Source organism: Stegodyphus dumicola, chromosome 9 (genome assembly GCF_044657685.1).
Source record: "Stegodyphus dumicola isolate Sdum_Otavi_A_Nest chromosome 9, ASM4465768v1".
Classification (NCBI taxonomy): domain Eukaryota; kingdom Metazoa; phylum Arthropoda; class Arachnida; order Araneae; family Eresidae; genus Stegodyphus; species Stegodyphus dumicola.
The window spans coordinates 98,064,406-98,085,705 of NC_140776.1; the positions used below are offsets into that span (position 1 = coordinate 98,064,406).

At 33.6% G+C, this 21,300-nt stretch overlaps 1 protein-coding gene across 1 annotated transcript in view; it reads right to left on the reverse strand.

Moving 5' to 3' along the window:
- LOC118184581 (uncharacterized) overlaps window positions 1–21,300 on the reverse strand; it is a 566,531-nt gene that overhangs the window by 194,146 nt on the left and 351,085 nt on the right. Inside the window, exon 2 of the mRNA XM_085823800.1 lies at window positions 20,561–20,702. Coding sequence (XP_085679926.1) covers window positions 20,561–20,702 — 142 coding nt within the window. The remainder of the gene's footprint in view (window positions 1–20,560; window positions 20,703–21,300) is intronic.

A 21,300-nucleotide genomic window follows, 5' to 3' on the forward strand; every position in this document is an offset into this window, starting at 1 on the left:
ATATTTAAATGTACATGCATTTAAATTATGAAAAAATAAATACTGACAATTCGCGATTATGAAGACATGACGCACTGGTAGTTAAATTGTCATGACAATATTATAAACTTGAAAATCAAGTTACAAGAAAGTATACCCATATTGATTCGGTGCGACCAAAGAGAGAGGATCCAGCGACATACAAAAGAAAAAGACGAAAATCTTTGAAAAGAAAAAGTACTATTCTGGAAGCCATTAGCACAATATATAAGGTATAAGATAAATAAAATAGAAACCTTCAAACTCAGAAAATCATGAAACAACTGTAGCAAAACGAAAGGAATTTTGCAAGAGAACTTAAATAACATTTTAATTGAAATGGAGCAAATGACAAAAGAGAAACTTCACGATAAAGAAATAATACATAGACTGCTTAAAAATAAACAGAAATTACGAAAGAAATTCATTAGAGAAAATTCTCCAATCAAAATTTATGTAATAAGTTATGTTAATAATGTGAATACAATTATTGTACAGACTTTATTTGTAAATCAGCTACAATATGGCCGTGTAAACATTCAAGAATTATTAATAAATACTAGACAAACGCGGACATGGGCAGAACCGATTAACCGTAATGGTAGAGGGATGGTGCCCACGTCCTCCGTTACTACTACTACACTATTTTGCAAGATAATATACTTTCAATATCCAAATAACCTAACCTATGCAAAAAGTGAGCATAAGTTCTGCAGTAAGCCTCACTCTAGGCAGATTACTCAGATAAGTATGACTTGCCTTAATTTAATTGACAATTAATCCAAATAAGATTTTCATTGAAATAAATAAGAGTACTTATATAACTTACATTTCATATATCACGGAATATTCTCAATTATATAAGCTCATATATACGAAGGATTACTTTCATAGGACCCACACTAAATCGACACAATAAAATGGAAATTTTGACAATGATGTAATAATGAAGGCCAATTTTTGAGTTGCCTTGTGGACATGGCCTGCGCTACTGTAGATGCAACCTGAGCGGCAGAATTTAGGAGCTGCAAAATTTTTAGAATTTAACCAGGCATTGGGGCAGCGAAATTCTAGGGTGGAAAAATTTTCAGAATTTAGGAAGGCAACGGGCAGCGCAATTTAGTATTCGCAGAGACAGTACCAGGAGGCGAAATGCCTAACACCGACCCTGCTTATCGATGCCGACGCCAGCAGATAGTGCAACATTTAAAAGAGTAAAATATGCCATTTTACGTAAATAACTTTCAACGAATGAGAAAATAACTTTAAATAAATAAGAATATTTAATTATTAGACCATTCCATAGAACATTTTATATAATTCTCATCTGGGACACAATTAAAAAATGTTCCATGAAATCAATTTTGAGAAAATCTATACTCATGCGGCATTTTTCTAAATCTTAAAAAGATGATTTACATCTTCTAAGAGCGAATCCAAAAGGAATTTGGAAAATAACCTAAGCGCTCATCACAGTTATTCCATTTTAAATAAGACTACAACAAATTCAGCGAATTTATAATGTTCTTGCAGATGATGTTCGGTAGGGGGAAAAACGCTTAAAAAGGGATATCGAGATAATTTACAATTCCGATATTCAGAAGATAGTCTAATCGTTCCCATTATCATTCTCACTGGAAGAAGGCAATTCTTGTTGGAGAAGTAAAAAAGGGACTTCCTAAGCACGGTTACTTTTTCGATCTGGTTAGAAGAAAACTTAGTCTGCAAAATCACTGCACTGACTTCATAAAACATCCATTAAGAAAAAGTTCTTCCATTTAAATAGAAAAAATACATAAAGCAAAATTACAAAAAGAAAGACTGAAAAAGGAAAGTTCCTCTAATCAGCCGTGTGAAGGGAAAGAAAGGGAGAAATGATGGCCTATCAAAAAACAGGTAATTTAAGCATTTTAAAAAACGTAAGGTGACCTTATATATATATATATATATATATATATATATATATATATAAATGAGTATTCCAGTAAAAAGGTTCCTTTACTCCTAATTCAAGCTTGGCATTTCCAAAACATAAATTATTTGAGATACAACGGTCAACAATAGTGATGATCATCTTGAATCTTAATAACAACTCATGGCTGGAAACGAAGCTTCTAAGCGAAGTCTCCAGTGTACTGCAAGCGAAGTAATTCACAATTAAATTTTTAAAGAATCCTCTTTACACCTAAACACTATTTATAATAACTCCGACACTACTGTGGAATACAACTTTCATTAATAGGAAAAATTTCACTGAACAATACTGCATGAAGAATATACCATTAATAAAAAGCACCTTATGTCAAATGAAATTTAGAATTCACATAAGTTTTTATTTTGTGACTTTGTTTTGTAGATGTTTTTATTTACTGGACTGCTTTGATTAATTTTAGAGAAGTTGCTTCATTTTTCTCTAAATTAGGATTAACGAATGTATAGCGCATACGTAAGGACAGGAAATATATGTGTAATTAAGGGGGGAACCAAACAGTTTCTGACCGTGTTGTTGACTCCCATGCATGATTATGAGGTGTAAATGATTAGTGTGGAAACACCTGTGGTTTAGATTCGGGGTACAATTCAACTCCCACATTTCTCTTTGCTCAAAACTGAATACTCTCTACTAAATAAGCAATTAAGCGATTTATTACAGTTTAAAGCAATGGCTTTAGAAACTGAGAGAGAAACATGCCAGTATAAAATTTAGAATTAGGGAAAAAAATAAGCAAACTTACAGTGGAGTCGGCATAAATGTTTTAACTCCTAAAGAAAACAGACCTATATCTGAACGCACCTGAAATCGATATACCTTCTCCAAAACATACACTAACTACAAATTTTACTTTTTGCATAATTTGAAAGTTTTAATGTTGCACGGTATTTTCTTCTTGCTAACCGCGTGCTTTTGGGTTGTATTTAGAAGCACGTTCGGCTAGCACTTCGGGAGGTCCGAAGTTTGAATACCGGCGACAGCACTGCTGCCTTTTTATGTTTCTTCCTTCTGACAAACCTAATGGAACTACAGTATTTTACCAAAAAGCAGCACTATTAGAACAAGATGTATCGCGGAAGATAAAATTTGTACACTTCGCGCAAAGCTAACACCTACCAAGTAACGTGGGTAATAAATGCCTAGTACCGTAACGAAAAGCAAAAAAAAAAAAAAATAAAAAAAATAAATAAATAAATAAATAAATAAATAAAAATAAAATAAAATGCTTGTAAAACTTTCTTTTAAAATGTTTCCTGGGCATTAATACTCGAACAAAGTTAAAATTTCTTTTTTATGATACACACACACACTCACACCAAAAAAACAAAAAAAAATTAAAATTTCTTTTTTATGATACACACACACACACCTAAAAACAAAAAAAAAACAGCTGCTTAACTTCAGCTGCATCAATTCTTATCCCCTCAATAAATAAAATTTTACCTTTTTATTTCTTTAATTCCGTTCTTTACTTATTTCAAGTACTTCGTACTTTGAGTTTAATATCTTCAAAGATATTACTTCGTCTTCTCTTAAAATCAGCTCATATTTTCTCTTAACTTCTTAATTCAAGGCTAATCCTTTAAAGAATTCTTTCTCTCTTACGTAGCTAATCTGACGCTTCTTTCCCCCTTTCCTTTCATTAAGGAGCTTTTTTTATTTTCCTTTACTATAAATCGGAAATTCTTTATTTCCTTTGATCTTTTTTAATTCGATTAGTGGATGAGAAAAAATGGAATTTCAGTTAAAATGCAAAATGACTTTACCTTTGTGTTTGGGATTTAAACTTTAATTTAACTTTTAAGGAATGATATTATAAGTTACTTCATAAAATTTTCATATCATTCGGATGCGATAAAATTACTATTTTTTTTTTTTATTATTTAATCTAATAGTACTTAGATACTTAGATTTTTAAGTTGCAGTCAATTTTCTGTTATTCATAATTCTTTTCCATTTTAATCACCGAACTTAAATATAATAAAGTTAAATTTTATTTAATTTTGCAGTCACTTGCCATGATTTTTAAATTACAATTAGTTTTTACTATCCCCCTCCCTTCTTTTCGATTTTAATTACTGACTTTAGTTCAATAACCGAAGTATTTTTCGCTTTCATTTCATTTTACATCATCATTTCATTACTCTTTTGCTATCGTAGAACTAAATATGATCTTTTGCAAATCAATACTGTTGTAAATTTATGTAAATATTTTTCCTTTTTTTTTATTTGACTTGGCTTTTGTCTATTATTACAATATTACGCATAGCATTTTTTTAATTATTTGATTTATTTTGTATAATAGTTTTAGCACTGAACTTTTGTTTAATGGACTTCGTAGCCATGCATATTCTTTCTACATGATATTTCGTACATATAATTTTACAGGACATACTTTTCGCATATAGAATGTTACGTAGGTCCTAATATATATCTCTCTACGTCGAAGTTGTGAAAATAACTCTATCAGAAGCCGCCATAGGCAAAAACACTATCGACAAACTTTGGCGAAAATTTTAGTCGCTAGGCTGATGGCATTTAGCGTTTCTCGCCAATATATGGACGTTTTTTAAGTTTTCAAAAAATTCATTTCCAAAGCTCTAAAACAGAGTTACGCAAAAGCTGACAGTGAGCCGAATGTGGTCCTTAATCGGCCAGTAATAAAATCTTATGCAACGACGTTTTAAACTTTTTCCTACCCGATTTTGAACATAAGCTACCGAAATCAGCAGCATTAATATGCATCTGTTGCTACAGTGTATATGCGCATATATACGCACACCTATACTAGCGACCAACATACGTTGGGAACGTTATAAATGATAGAAACCATGTACACTGGCCGAACATTATACTCCTATCATTTCTAGCAATTTCAATTTAGAAACTAAGTAATGAAATATTAACATTACTAACATAAAAAAAAAACTGATCAGAAAAAGGAGCCTAGGGAAAGAACATTTCACCTCTAAATTTTTATTTGAAAATAAAAGAGTATATCTGTCAATCATCTGATGACCAAAAGGAACAGGTCCCGTTTTTGAGGTATTTGTATTTTTTTAAAATTGTAATTGTAACTTCTTTAATAACATTTCTACATGACAGAGTTGTTTCCCATTCCCCCCTCATCGTTACTTGTAAACAATAGAGCCACCCGTAAATTATCGTCACGGCTTTGCCCGCATGAGGCACTAGATCTTGTTGGCTCGCGGTTAAAAGTATTTGCCCACCCCCACTCCAGAAACAATTTTTCTTGTAACTTGCAGAAGAATGGGTAAACGTATATAAGTGGCTATGTTAAGCCATGGAAGTTAAGTTCAGTACTGAGTAAGCTAACTGAATCAAGTAAGAATCGTGCGATTACTGCTTTACGGTTTACACTGCCACTCTCTGTACTGTTAAGGAAACTGTTAGTAAAATTTAAAACAATTGTTACATAATATTAATTTAAAGCAATGCATAATTTATTTGAAAGAAAGATAAAAAATTTTATGCTAAAAATATCATACATACAGTAACTGGCATACTAGACTAACAGTTAAAGAGCACGTATTATCTATTGGCTTATAATGGGTAAAACATTTCATGAAAAGGTTTTAACCATTATAAAACACTCCATGAAAAAGTTTATATCCACTTTCAAAGCCAAACACGACTTTGTACAAACGTACGCAATATCTGTCATCAGAATGCCTAACTGGATATGTTAAATGTGGTGTAAATTAGAATACAGTAATGCAGAATAAAATACAGATTTAAACTATTTATTAAGAACAGAAATTTTAAATCGCTCAGTTCCATAATTCTTTATTAATGGTGATTTATTCCACGTAAAATGTGAATACAAGTCAATTTCCCTACAGAAATCTTCCACGTAAACATGACTCCTCTTGGCGAATATGTTTGTGTGCATCACCAAAATCCAAGTTAAAAAAATCATAATTTATTAAGTACTAAGTCATAGAGAATCGCAATGTATTAAAAGTAATGCAATATAACCATGACTCAAAAGATAATTAATAACTTTATATCATATCGAATGACAATAGGTGCGAGAGTTATTAGTTCTGTGTCATTGGTCAGGTGCAGTTCTAACATACTGCCTATCTAGGTTAAGTTAACTGAATGAGGCAAAGCAAGTCAAGGGCTATCCGCCTGTGGAGGATGAGGGATGCCTTCGTGGAGAACCTTTTAAGGAAAACTAGCTCGTAATCATGTTAGACATGATGAAAATTCATAGGTAACCAGCGCGTTTGCGAAGATTCGAGCCCGGGTAAAACTACTACTGTTCATCGAATTTATCGCTCGGCACTCGCGGCCACTTATCAGGGAATTAAATCTAAACAAATCTGCACGAACTACATGAAAATTCTTCTGTACAGCTAGTTAGTGACCTTGGTGTAAGATTGCAAAATACAGCTGTGAGAAATGAAGTATTCTGTTTTATCGCTTTATCAGGCATATAGCTGCACACGAAAAATCGAAACATATTGCTGCACACGAATTCGAAAATCGCTGCAGAAAAAAGTCTTAAAAGGCACAGGACCCCACAAAAATTAGTCATTGAATGTTAAAATAAGCACGCCCAAGTAAAAATTGCGCAAGACACTGCAAATGCATCATTGGTCGTACAGGTGCAATCCCGCCGTTAAGTTCATACGAGAATCTCCCATCTCTCTTCCCTTACCACCAAATCACAAGAGAGGACTTTCGTTTAAGCGTGTACTTTGAGTACCCTCACGTACAGACAGACACTACATATTTACAAACATCCGCGCCTTCTCCTGAATTCGAATCCGAGCCCAAAGATACACTACTACACCAATCAGGACTAAACTTTGAAAATCAGAGAAAGTACGCAGTACCCCAAAATTATTATGCAAAAAATATCTAATCACGCTCCGTAAGTGTAAAAAACGAAACAAAATTCCATCTCTACCAAATAAAATACCGATTACGAAAGCAAAACCATTGGCGACCAATCCCGGCTTACCCAGCGCCAACAAAAGAACGGCGCCTCCAACTGGTAGCAAGCAACCCTTCAAAACCCATATCGAACAACAAGCAAAAGATAACTGCAGATGAAACGCTGGGAATAATAATAAAGTGAAAAAAGCACAGAAAAGCAAGAGGAAGAGGGAAGGAAGAAAAAAAAGAAAAAAGAACACTTCCTCGATTTATCTCACCGTCCATAAGAAGGGGAACTTCTCCTTTTATTTTCGCATTTTCGCGGACTCACCCCGATATCTTATCGATAACTTCCCCCTTACCCCTTCCTACTACTTATCCTTATCAGTTAGACACCAGCGGGTAAAAGTCAACTAATTTTCCAAAGACTTTCAAACTGTATTTCTCTTTCGCTTGCAAGTAGGTAGGTGTAGAGAGAAGTGTTAAAGCACATGCGATGAGGCAGATTCGGTCCTTGTTTTATTATTTATTTCAATGACGTAAGATTTTAATATGCGAACTCGAATTTTTGACGCGTAGTTCCTGTTTTCTCAAAACTCTGAGATTACATGGTTTTTCACTACGTGTCAGGTTTTGATGGAGGACGCAAATTGATAAAATATGAGAAGCTTGTAACTTTGTCAAACATAGCAGATAATTTATCATTTAGAAATACATATTAGATAAAATGTAATATCAGGACGCATTTGAATTTAAATATATAAACTTGTATTAATGTTTGTAAATTTCAGGGAAAAAATTTTTAATGAAATAAATTCAGGCGATAATGGAAAGCTTCACATATTACTACAGCAAAAAATAGAGGAAAACTGATACCAGTCAAAAGAATAAATGTTAAAATATTTCTGTGTAATTAATAATTAACAGAATAAAATAGTAATACCAAAAACATTTACCAATTTTCTTGCACGAATAAATAAATAAGAACGAAATTACTACTAACCTCTAGAGAAATAAATCAAGAACTGAAGTAAAATAAAAATAAATAAATAAATAAAAAGATTTATTCAATTTTACGGAATAAAATAGCGTAAAAATAAATAATAACAATACCAAAGTCTACTGCTACTTGCGTAAATTCGGTCTGAATCCATCGCCCGAATTTCAAATAATTTCCAAGATCCTTCAGATTAATTTATGTTAATTTATTAAGACTTAAGTATACGAGGATTATCTGGCTAAGGAAAGGGATACTTTCTCTACTTTTTGAGAAATACAGGCTCCTATTCACGTTATATATGGAGGGGGGGGCACGAAATGCCACTTCAGCTCCCATTCGCCAATATTTTAAACAAGATCGAACTTTCAGCAATGAATGATTTAATCCGTTCGGATAGTGATATGCGCAAACCTATTTAAAAGTGCGAACAATAACTTGAATTATATCTGATTAAACACTTACTCTAATTTAAGAAAAATCTGTAAAAAAATCCTTTAATTACATTAAATAAAAATGTAATTTTTTAAAATTGTTGAACAATTTACATACACTGTTTGTCACTGTTTCTGAACTGCATTGTTATCGCATATATATATATATATTATAAAGTAAGAAATTTAGAACCAAAGACCAAAAATTTAAATTCATAAGAAATCAATTTCAAATAATCCTATAAATGCAAAAAGAGTTTTAAAAACGTTAAAACGAGAACGCTTCAAAACACCAACATTCCAATTCGAAAAACGATAAAATTTAAAGAACAAATTTTTAAAAAATTTATATATATATATATCTATATGCAAAATTTAAAGAAAATTAGCTTTATAGAAGTTCGGTGGAAGCGAAGGGATGTCTTCAAGGAAGATTATTTTACAGAAACTGAGTCGTGTATTCACGATACGATTACAAAATACCCATACAATCAAGCTGCTTGCCAGGACTTGAAATCGAGTTGAACTACCAGTGTTGAACGATTATACCACTATGCTGCTGATAAGCTCTCTTTAGAAGAGGATTATACACACATTTCAAGATTTGACTAAAATAAATAAAGAAATCCACCCAAATAAAAATATATATAAAAATAGATGCTCTTCGTTAGCATTTTATTTTGCAAGTTTTATTGAGTGAATCACAACGAGCGACTAACTGAAAATTATTGGGAGCGTACCATACATATTCTTTGTGACTTCTTTAAATTTTTCACACATACATAACAAAACATCCATTATCCGCACTACTTAAAGAACGAGATTTTCGATCTTAAATATGTAGTTGGTAAGTTAATTCACAAAACTCTAAAGGCAATTTGGCGAATACGTTTGAGTGTGTGTAACTGGAACGAATGGCCTGCAGAGTAACAGCCGCCATACTTCCTGTGAGAATTATTAAACATCTGTATTTGCAGAATTCCGAAGTATTTCACATTTGGTAGGTGTTTGTTAGTGAACAACTGAGCGAAGAAACCAATCACCTTATCTGATATTTCCTTAATCGGAATTGTAATACTTCAAGGGTTATTTCCCCATTGTTAATATTAGTTTCGAGGAAAAAATCGACCTTTCTTTAATTTATGCACTCCAGCTTTAGTTGTAACTTACGCAAAGTGAAAACAAAGTTTACTGAATGTTTATATCTGTGTTTGCGTGTAAGATCGATAACGTGTGCAAACGGCGATATTGTAAGAGCGATTATTCGCCGACCATTAAGAAAGGATTTTGCTTGAAATATCGTTAGAGAGTCAGAAAGGGAGATGAAGTAACGAAGTTGCAAATCAGCAGTCCTCCTCCGAAAAACAGAGCCCAATGCTTTCGTATTCTTCCACAAACTTGAACCGTCGAATACATCGCCTGGCTTATATAAAGACATTAAAATCCTAAACCTCAATTTCTTGCAAGAATTTCGAAGCCTAAATCGTCGACTTCTTTGCTAACAGCCATATCTACTGCTCAGAAAGAACTTCTAAAGTAATTCTAGCTTTTACTCAAGTCATACGTAAAGAAAAGGATAAATAATATATTCCAGATGAAATAATAATATGCAACGTAAGACAAATTTTTTAATTTACATTCAGAAATAAAATACGAACTTCATTAAACTTCAAGAACTAGGCGAATTTGTTAAATACCGTAGGCAGTTAACCTATAAAGGAGAAACAGAAAGGAAAATCTTACTTTAATATTTATGACACATTAAGACTATACTATACAACACCTAGTACAACAAAGTTCTCTAACTGCGACTTCTACAGCTCTTTTTAACAAATCCATCTGGAAAAAGTTTACAGGGGGGTAAAAGGGGAAAAAGAACTAAGAACTTTGCCACCGTCGCTAATGCCACTAACCCAAGCCCCACGCCACAATCCATTCTCCTTTAAGAAAGCCGCTCTCATAAGAATACATATCTATATTCATTGCTATATACAGAAACTGTGGCGTGATTACGAGTCGCGGCATGCAACTTCACGTGCAAAGGAGTTTCCAAATTTCTGGCGAGAAGGTACACTCTTTGCCACCCTCCCTCAGCTTTCCTCCAGCGCACACGCATGCACGCACGCACAATGGGTTTGCATAGGCGACTGCAGCGGCGCCATTTCACTTCCCTTGTAAAAAAAAAAAAAAAAAAAAAAAAAAAAAAAAAAACAGCGGACTCTTACTTTTGTTTTGGGGTGCGGCCGCGCAGCGCGTGACGGATGGTTTGCGTCATTTCCAGTGACGGGGTGCACGAGCGCGGCCGTCAAAACACGATGTTACGGCGCGCGTGCGACGCGTGTAAGTTATATAGATAGGGCTGAATGAATGGCAGGTTGAAATGGGCCGACTAGTACAGTCATTCCACAAATGTTCTTCATCCCGTATAATAAAAAAATACAAGATACTCTTTTTTCCTTTTACAGGACAGAAACTGGCAATCGTCAAAGACTGGCAATAAATACCTTAGAATGTAAAATGAGATCAGGTCCAATAGGTCCAGCGTAAACAGATATGAGGTCTCCTTCGTGGTTTCAGTTATCAACAAATTAATCTTTGTATGTGGGATTACATCAAGGGCATGGTCTACAGGCAGATCTTTACGTCTGCTGAGGACATTCAAGATGTTTGTTACAGCTCCAAGCACGCATTATTGCAGCACATGAAGGAGAGACTAGAATATCGTTTATGCATCCTCTATGTGAAATCAGTGATGCAAGTGCTAATTGTGCTGTGCGAAACTCGGGCAATACGCCTATGATTGATGCATTGCAGCTGTTTGCTGTACTGTGTCGTTTCGTTTTGTGAGATACCTCAAATTCCATTCATCATTTGTGGACACCTTGTATAACAAAAACGGCCAGAAAAAAAATAAAACGTTATCTACTGGAAGAAGAAAAACAAACGATAAGAACCAAGTCCTTACCCCCAAAGAGCGGATAATACTCAAGCATGCTGAATATTGGTAGTTCGTTCCCAGTTCGAAGCCATATGAACGAGCAGGATTCATGATTGGTTTTCGTGGTTTTTCTTATGTGTTATGTGATTAAACTTAAAAGTGTGTGTAACTGGAACGAATGGCCTGCAGAGTAACAGTCGCCATACTGCCTGTGAGAATTATTAAACATCTGTATTTGCAGAATTCCGAAGTATTTCACATTTGGTAGGTGTTTGTTAGTGAACAACTGAGCGAAGAAACCAAATAACCCTCACAATGTTCTACTCAAATAACTCTAACAAATAATCACCAAACTAGATGATTCCTCACTATTCTTCTAATGACTTGGTTAAACATCTGGAATCTGATCACGGTATCGTAATGTAATTCAACTAAGCAATCCTGCCCCTCCTTTCCCAAGAAAACTAATATTCCAATATAATTACAAAGCATTTACATTGCTTCGAAATCAAGTTATTTTGCATTCTTTTCGCATAATGTTACTAAATTTTCAGAACTACAGTCTGGAAGACTAAATGAAATTTTCAAATGCGACAGTGAAAATAATTAAAACGAAAGTGGTTCTCTCTCTTCAAGAGCAAAAACATTTTTGTTCACTGAAAAAGAGGACTTTGCGTCTGATCGCCTTCGCAGTCGATAGAGTTTTAATCAAAATCTACACCTAAATAATGTTACATTTCTGAAATATTTAAATTAATTTTAATGCGTCACAAGACCCCTTTAATTATGCTACTTTCAAGGTTTTTTTCTATTTCTTTCTTTTTCCTCCATTTTTAAGAAAGGGATAATGTTATACATGGAACAACTACGTGTAATTTTTAATTAGGAAATGCCGTAAAAGGTCAGGCTGATATTATTTTACAACTATTGGTGTTTTTTCGATGGTAAGTAAAACCAATTTCATATTTTCATTTTCTTCGATATCTCACGAAAAGTCATTTGGTTTCTATACATCATTCCAATTCATATTCCATAGTTAAAATCAAGAAATAAAACATTTCAAGTTTTTATTCATGGCATCTGTCTTGGAATTAAAAATAAATTTTCTTTAATGTATGGCGTAGCCAAAGCATAAGTAAGATTTTTTTCGTCTAAAATTATATAATATCTTAATTTAAATCTCCTTGAGCAGAGCGGCATACCCTTAGCAGAAATAAGCCTCTTCAAATATGACAACAATGCTGAAGAGAACTCGTTCTGCAAACGTCGCCATTGTACGTGGCATTTTCCATATCGATTCAGAGCAATTTGTCATCGTATTGTCATCTGTCTTTCACAGGAAAAAAAAGGTAACGAACGTCGGCTTCCCTATTTATCAGAACAATAGATTACGTGTGTCAGAAAATTCTAGAAGGAATGTTGTAGTTTTGTTAAAGCTTCGCCAAATGGTGACGGAAAGGCTCTATGATTGGCGTTGGCGAGAAAGAAACAATGCCTTAGGCTAAGAAAAACATTGCGTTTTGTTTCTGCATTTTCGAATGCTTAAAATGTTTCGAGATTAACAAGATAAATATTGGTGCAATTGAAACGAAACCGTTTGAAATCATATGCATCGATGCCACTTCGAACAATACAAATACTGAAAAAAACTTTCTATCACACCCGATTGAAAATTATATACTGGAAAATCATTCGGTTACAGTGATAATTTTTTAAACTTCCTTTCATACTTGTCAATTTTACGCTATCTAAACTTAAACGACAGTTAAGAAATTAACACTAATTTTTGTGACGCATCACAGTTCCTGCTACAGTAGTTTCATGAATAAAAGTGTTCTCGTTGTTATTTTTGTTATGGATGGCTTCGCAAAATTTGGTATTAAAACTAAAATGATAAAAGAGGGAAAAAAGTGTTTTAATGTTGTAATGGTATTTTAAAGTTTCGAATTTCTCTAAAATATCTTTTGAAATTTTTACACCCTACAATCACATATATCACACATTTTGCTACAGTTTCTAGTTTCTTTTTTCCAATGTTCTGCATTCGTTTCTCCATTTATGTTAAGGTATTTATAAAGTTAATGAATTCAGCTTTACTTCAGATCCGTACATGTAATGCTATCGGTCAGAGAGAAGTCTTAAGAGGCTTATTATTAATCTCTTCCGTGTAATACTGTTACACCCGATTCAGTTGTTTGACTGATACAGGCGTATTTTTGTACCAATGTTTTTGTAAATATGGAAGATGGGAGAAAGAATAATTTCTTTTTTGTGGAAAAAAGGTGTGAAAACTTGAAAAATTGCTCAGAGTCTGAGAGAAGTATTTGGTCCCCACATTTGAAACAAACTTTAGGAGGTGTTCAATTTGAGAGTTAACCACCAGCCCATAAACAGATGTATTCAGGAGACACGGTAACGGTTCTTTAAAGGCGGCTTAAAATAATGGTCTTTCATTGAAATAAACATATTCAGTTAAATCGGGATTATGATGAAAATCTGCATGGCAATATTGATAAAAAAATGACGAAATAATACAAACTATTCCTAAATTTCTGGAACATTGGAAGCAATCCTTTCACAATTGACAAATGCAGGGTCTAAGATACTATTCTATATCAAGAAATATTGCTTCAGTGGAATTCAGACCACATATTAATATTATAAATCATGTCTCAAAGTTCTTATCAATTTCGTTTAAAATTACGCAATCAGCTGAATATTTGTTAGAGATAATATAGTTGGAAAATGTGTAAACACCATTAGAAATTCTGGGGCAAGAAACATGAAAAACCAGTGAAAAAACAGTAACCTTCCAAAATTCAAACCAAAGAATGAAAATGTAATTGCACAGTAACTAAAAATTTCCACGAAGTGCTACATCTGCGAGATCTGCGATCTAAGCGATCTTCATTCAGCACGTAGAAAATCAGCAATCTAAACATCCATCTCCAATATAAAAATTTGCTTTAATGAGATGCCGCAAACGAATTTCTAGTTCGATGACTACAGAAAACTTAACGCCTCAATAATTATCTTCTACCAATTAGTTTTTACTTGTTGACCATAGAGACCATGATCTATCTGAAAAGACTTGATCTGATCCAACCTTGCGTGATTTTAAATCGTGTAATATTCTACTCCAGTTAGACTGTGCAATGAATCAGGGATTTTATAATTACTATTATTAATAAATCATCTTAGTTAATAATATCAACAAACCAGCTACAAAACCACGGATTCAGAATATTGGTTAAACCAAGTTTTTCAATTGATCCTCGTTTACTGATGTAGTGAACCTCAGGAAATTAGATGACCGGCGATTTAGCATTAGTCCTAATGACTAATTTGAATAACTGGAAAATAATTTTTTACTTCGTTGTAAGAAGTAAAAGAAGTATTGTAAGCGCAAAAAATTTCAGGTACCATACTTAAAAGAAAATATACATTTTGACGGTTTCCGAATCCATTTCGACGATTATTGTGCGAGACGTTTGTACGAACGGACAAAATAAAGTAGTCTTTCTTCCAAAACAGATTGTAAAATGGACTTGAATAGATTCAAAAAAGATTTTTTCTATCACATCAGTACGTTCAGTAGCTGTACATAGTACGTACGTACGCGTGTAAATCTCGTTTAACTCGAAAATAATTAGCCGTATAACTTCAAGCATCCCGCTTTTCTTATTACAAACAGCAGTATCAAACGTGTGTATACACCCATCCCCGTATCCGGCCTTTGTTTTCGCAATTGTTGGTCATAATCATATACTTCCAGTTACAGACTGTTTTATATAACAAAAATATTCACGTCTTGACAATGTCAAATAATAATCATAATAATAGTAAATATTAATTTTGGACAAACAGTTAAATCTTAACTTTAAATGTCTCCCCGCTCTTATACTTAGATTTGGGAAAGTTTTATACTCGTTTATGAAAAAAATAAAATTAACTGACCGCGATATTTGCAATTTTTGATGTCATTTTCAACTTTGGTTAATTAAATCGGAATAATTCGAGGAAATAAATTTAAATGAAAAGCAGCAAAAAATGTGTATAGCTTAATAGGCGGTAAAAGGAAGTTATGTGATGTGTACAGCTTTTTTTAAATTATAAATGTTTACGTTGGAAGCTTCTAGAATAAATAAAAACAATAAATAAGTAGCTTGACATAATGAATCCTCTACAAGAAAACTATGGTTCAAAATTATTTGGTCTTCTTTACAGGTGGTCGTCATAGAGAGCTGATGTTACAGATCAATGTTTCTTTACTGTTCCCAGAAATAATATTGGTTGTTTTTTAGAGCTGACCACCACGACAGCGGCCACAGTAGTTAAAAAGCTAAGAGGTCTATAATTAAGACACAATAACACGCCGAACAAATACTAATTCAGAAGTCAAACAACAAAAATCAGCGTTATATTTTCAAAGTAAATGAAAAAGAAATTAATGAAATGTCACAGTGTGAAAGTGACGCTGATTTTTGTTGTTTGACTTCTGAAGCTAAGAGGTGTCAATTGCCTGTAAAACTAGCATTCCCACATAAGAACGACATGCGCTGGCAAGATAACAGTACAGGAAGTTTTGAGGTTCATGAGGTTATTCAGTTTCTAAGCGTCGACACAAGATATTCACAAGCTGATGATAAATACTGAAATCAAGCAACCCTACTTTCCAATAAGCATGTTTATGGCAATCCTACTGAGTTACCCTTTGTAAATGAACGAGAAGGCAGAACACAAGCTTTTGTTCGTTAAAACAAATATAAAACAATTTTGAACGTCAACTAAAGATACATCACAGAAAGTGATTTGATTTGACAATATGCCGATACCTGGAACTCATAAAGCCTGAAAATGAGCTTTTACTTGTTAAAAATGTTCCTGTTTATTATAATGATGAATATCAATTAAAGATACGTTGCCGGTTAAAGATTTCATTTGACAATTATACTAGTAACTGCAATATCTGTTAACAAGCGAGTAAAGAACTCTTAAAACAGTAACCGTAGTGTATTTGGACGACTATAATTAGCAATGAAATGCAAGCTAGACGAACAGTTAAAAGCCATCGTTTCTATTATAAACATAGTCTTTAAAATAAACTGTAGTTTAAAAGTTAAATACGAGATAAGACAATTAAATTACAGAAAACAAGAAAACGGCAAATAGGAACATATAACTGAAATTTGAAATAAAAACACTGCATATTCGAAGACAATGAGCATTTAAAGAGCATAATTTTTAACCGAACCCGCGAAAAATATATCAGCTTTCCTTTTTTGTAATTTGGTATCCAAAAATATAAGGCAAATTACATAAAAATTCCAAGCGAATACAGTGCAAATTCAGAAAGATGTAGACGATATAGTAAGCTGTAGTACAGTTACTTTCTGTAACTAATTGGAGGATTATGAGGGATTTTTCATGAATTGTGATTTTCCTAATTTACATACGAGCTTGTATATCAGCCCCTAGCCCCTTTGCTGCAAGTCCTGCATTACACTAATATGCAAAAAAATGCATTTGATGCCTTATAAACCACGGAAAAGTGTGCTTGAATCTAAAATGCGTATTTAAATAAACAAACGAACAGACACTGAATTTTGTTGTTGGTTTCCTAAATGCGCACGTAAATTTAGGGAACAAACAATAAAAATTGAACTTGGAAAGCGTGATTTTGGTGTCCCCGAAAATATTGCGGACGGAAACGTCATGGAGAATGCAACACAAGAGGAAAACATGTCATACAAAAGTACCACGGGGGGGGGGGGAAGAAAGCTAAGTGAAAACATTGTAGTATAAAACACAGCCATAGAAATTAAAGTGGTTCAAATACTTCGCAGCTTTCAAACCCCGTTGTAGACAATATCGTGGTAAAAAATAAAGCACCTATGCATCATCACATGATCTTATAACGTCGCAGACATGAGTTTCCAGGTTTTAAAAATTTTAAATGCCTGTTCGCATAATGATTTTTTAGCGATAGAAGGAATTAGGAATAATTTTACCTCTATATTTCACATTTTTGAATTAACTAATACATTTTTACGAGGAATGCAAGAACCATTATGTAAACTCGTATTTAAAACTTTTTAAATCTGAAAAAATATGTTTGCGATGCTATTATGCGATGATTTGTACGTGTTTCATATTTTAACACGATACTTTTGACGATGCTTTAAAACTGCAAAGTTTTTGATCCGCTTTATTTTCTACCACGATGTTGAACTGCGATGTTTTTGCCTTGCTTTCTTTTCTCCCACGATGCTTTGTACGAGGATGTTTCCTCCCGTAGCTTTTGTCCGCGATGTTTTCTCCTGAAACCGTGATTTCAAAAATCAAACATAAATATTGAACACATAAAGTATCGCAACGTATCACATGCATTAAACTTCATTGCCTGAAGTATACGATCTTTTTTTCCCACTTACACAAGTGGAAACTGATATCCAACTGATCTGATAGCCAACTTTAAGGGGGCAAGGGAAAAATCCACATTCTCCCACTGCTACTCATCTGGCATGCTCCTCTCTCCCACGCAGTTAATCAACGAAGTGACAAGCATCATGCTCAAGAAAATTGGGAAAAGCATAAAAATTCTGGCAACATCCGAGCTTAGCGGCAACCGTCGGTGAAGACGTTCCTAAGCCGAGAACTGACTGATCCCTGCAATGGGTCCTAGCTGCCGTAGACTCCCCAATTTATCCCTTAATCCGCGCCTCTCTTTCTGAAATTTTCCCCGCCAACTTGTGGGGAATTCCCCAGGGCGATTCTTCTTCGTGCCAGAGGTCTTGTAAGACGCAATCTTCAAGATTGGAAATTGCGAGTACAGAAAGTATTACCCTCGTATTTTCAGTTATTCCTTGCTGGCAACGTCGAAAAATTTGCTTTTATATAAGACGAACGAAAAGTCTAAAGTTTCTTCCACAGCAAAGAACAAAGTAAATACACAGAGAACAGAGTGTTTTTAATGTATCGAATATTAGATTTATATATAGCATTGTTCTAACATACATATTCTGACCCAAAATCGGGATTTTTTTGAAATGCTATATCGATTTTTGTTTTAAAATTTCGATTCTACGACTCAAATTATGCAAAAATTCCAAATTTTATAAAAATCACCCGAGTAGTTTTTAAAAAATTAGCTCTAAAAATTTTAGCTGCTCAATGTTAATTGAATTTGGTATATATTTATTAATAACTTTTTCCATTAAACTTACTTGATTCCTTCCTTCACAATTCGAAATTTAGGTTCAATCCAAAAAGAAACCGCAGCTATTTTCTGATTTGTCTTTAAAATTTGTATTTTTTAGCAATTTAAAAAAAATCTTTCCGAAACAATTTTTGAATTATAACTTATAAATCTTTTATTATCATCTTAAAGTAGATGTATTCCCATGCATACCTGCAAAATATTAAGGCATCTTTATTCAAAATGTCCAAAGATATACGTGAATTTATACATTGGCGCGTTCTAAAATTTAGCACATTTGTTTTAAGCGATAATAACGCCAAATGTGCTTTATGCACTTTATTAAAACTATTTAAAAGAATGAAAGATGCTCCTTTTTTCAGCTCGTGCACAGTGAAAAAAGGGAAAAGAAAATGAAATGCTGCAAATTAAAAATTTCGCCAAGTAAATTATCCTTAGCGCAAATTAAAAAAAGAAGCGCCAACATAAATTTTTTAATTTCTCGGTAAGTGTCTCACCAAATTTTATAAAATATAAAATTTAATACTTGGGCATAATTTGAGTCGTAGACGCGAAATATGAAAAAGAATCGGTATACCAATTTAAGAAGATGTCCGATTTTGTATCAAAATACGCATGTTAGAACAGTTCTGTCCGATTTTGTATCAAAATACGTATGTTAGAACAGTTCTATATATAAATTTAACATACATACTAAATCGCGCTTTCGAGACAAAAAAAAAAAAAAAAAAAAATGCAAGTTTCATTTCGTCACTCGGCCCAGTAGAACGGGGATATAAATCTGTCCACTTCCTTTTTTGCGCGCTAGGTGTACAACCACTCATACTTCCGGAGCACACACGGGGAATATTATAACGCCTGATATTCTCTCTTACGGAAAGGGCGACTGGAGATCAGCATTTTACTCAGGCGACCAAACCCAAGTATTCATGAATTATCACCCACCATATTTTATTCAGGCGCCACTCTACACAGGTTTTGTTTTTTAATTTTTTAGTTAAAAATTGTCAGAAATCAATTTTTGCTCTTACCCGAATTCTAATTAAGGATCATGAAACTGCTACTTTGGCACGCTAACGAATTACACCACGAAAACGCACATGATTGAACATCGTAATTTAAGTCAGGGAAAGGGGAAAAGCTTCATAGCAAAAACAAAACGTCTCAGCCATCCTTACCGAATGCAACGCCTGAGGACCAAATAATATTCGAGTTAAAATAACCAGCCGAATCAGGCCGAGTAGTTGGATATCTTGTTTGTTTTAATAGCTACTATAACTAGGTAAGATATATATAGGCTGCCAAGACAGCATTTTTTTAAGGATACATACCCATTTCGAAATTTGTCGGGCAGCCCCCCCCATACCCGAAAACGACTGTGTTCCAGATCTAAAAATCCGAATGCCCATTCATGTTAAAAGACAGCTTACTAGTGATTATCTTCAAAAGGTAAGAGTAACATACAGCAATGCTTTAGCTCGTATGAATGCCAAAAAAAACCAGTGCTTGCCTTTCTACAAGATTAAGAAGACTACTATTTCGTTACAGATTTGTCCAATGATGTCATGGGCTCATAATAGCTCAATAACAGATTCATCAGTTATATATATTCATCAGTTAATGCACAACGGTATGTAGTGGTAAGACTACAAATAAAAAATTCACAACATTAATTCTCTTCTCCCCCCCCCCAAAAAAAATAAGAGCACTGCTATAGCTGATGATTAATATTAAGGAAAAGACCTATCTTCTTATGGAATGGGATGATCTTTTGGGGGACTTCCAAAATGAAACTAGTTAAGGAAGAAAAATTATGAAATTAAATGCAGCTAGTTCTTTCGGTCATGTAATGGAACTGGAAGGAAATCCATGCTCAGTGGGACATGGTTGGAATCAAAATGATGGAATTCCCTTTTAAAAAAATCCGGAGTTCAAGACGCGTTTGTCAAGTTTCGAGTTACAACTCCGCAGTTATTTATTTCAAAAGTAAAAATATACCAAATAAAATTTAATACGGATATTGAATGGGTAAAAAATTACAACAGACACTTACGTGTTTTCGATGAGGAACTTGTCCCCGTCAAACGCCCTGCACGTGCCTTTGGAGGAGACGGTGCCGTTGTAGATGCGGATAGGGTCAGGGCTACCTTTCTGGAACCAACTGCCCGTCCATCGGGTCGGAAAGGTACAAGTATCTGCAAGAAAATAAATATTAATATAATGAAATGAATTACGATAAAAGCTAAACATGGCATCAAATTAGTTAACCAGCAATAACTAAGGACCAGTGTTGCCAGATATGTTTAAGCTAAAGAAGCAGTAGAAGAACGGAAAAGTAGCAAAACGTAGCACGTGACGCCACAGATCAGATCACGTAATTTTATATCTCATTGACATGTAAGTTCAGATGATCTCTGATATCATTATAAATTCAGTCTCCATGGGTTCCGTGACTTCCTCCGTGACTCCTGCAATTCGATTCTTTTTTACTTTACTACGTATATTAATATATAAGTAATTCTGACGAAAATTTAACCATACTGCTATTTTTCACTGTTTAAATGGCCATTTCATCTTTTTAACTATAATTATTAACTATTAATATTAAGTTGTTTAATCTTAGTTTGTCCATATCCATTGTTTTGTTCATATCCATTATCAGGTGCTTCTTCATATTAAAATTGTTAATGCTGTTGTACTACTATTTTCACTTACCGATTATTTTTTAATTCATTGTTTATCGTTTTACTTTGAATGTTAATGCTTTTCAGTTAATTTTTCATGTTGTTGAAA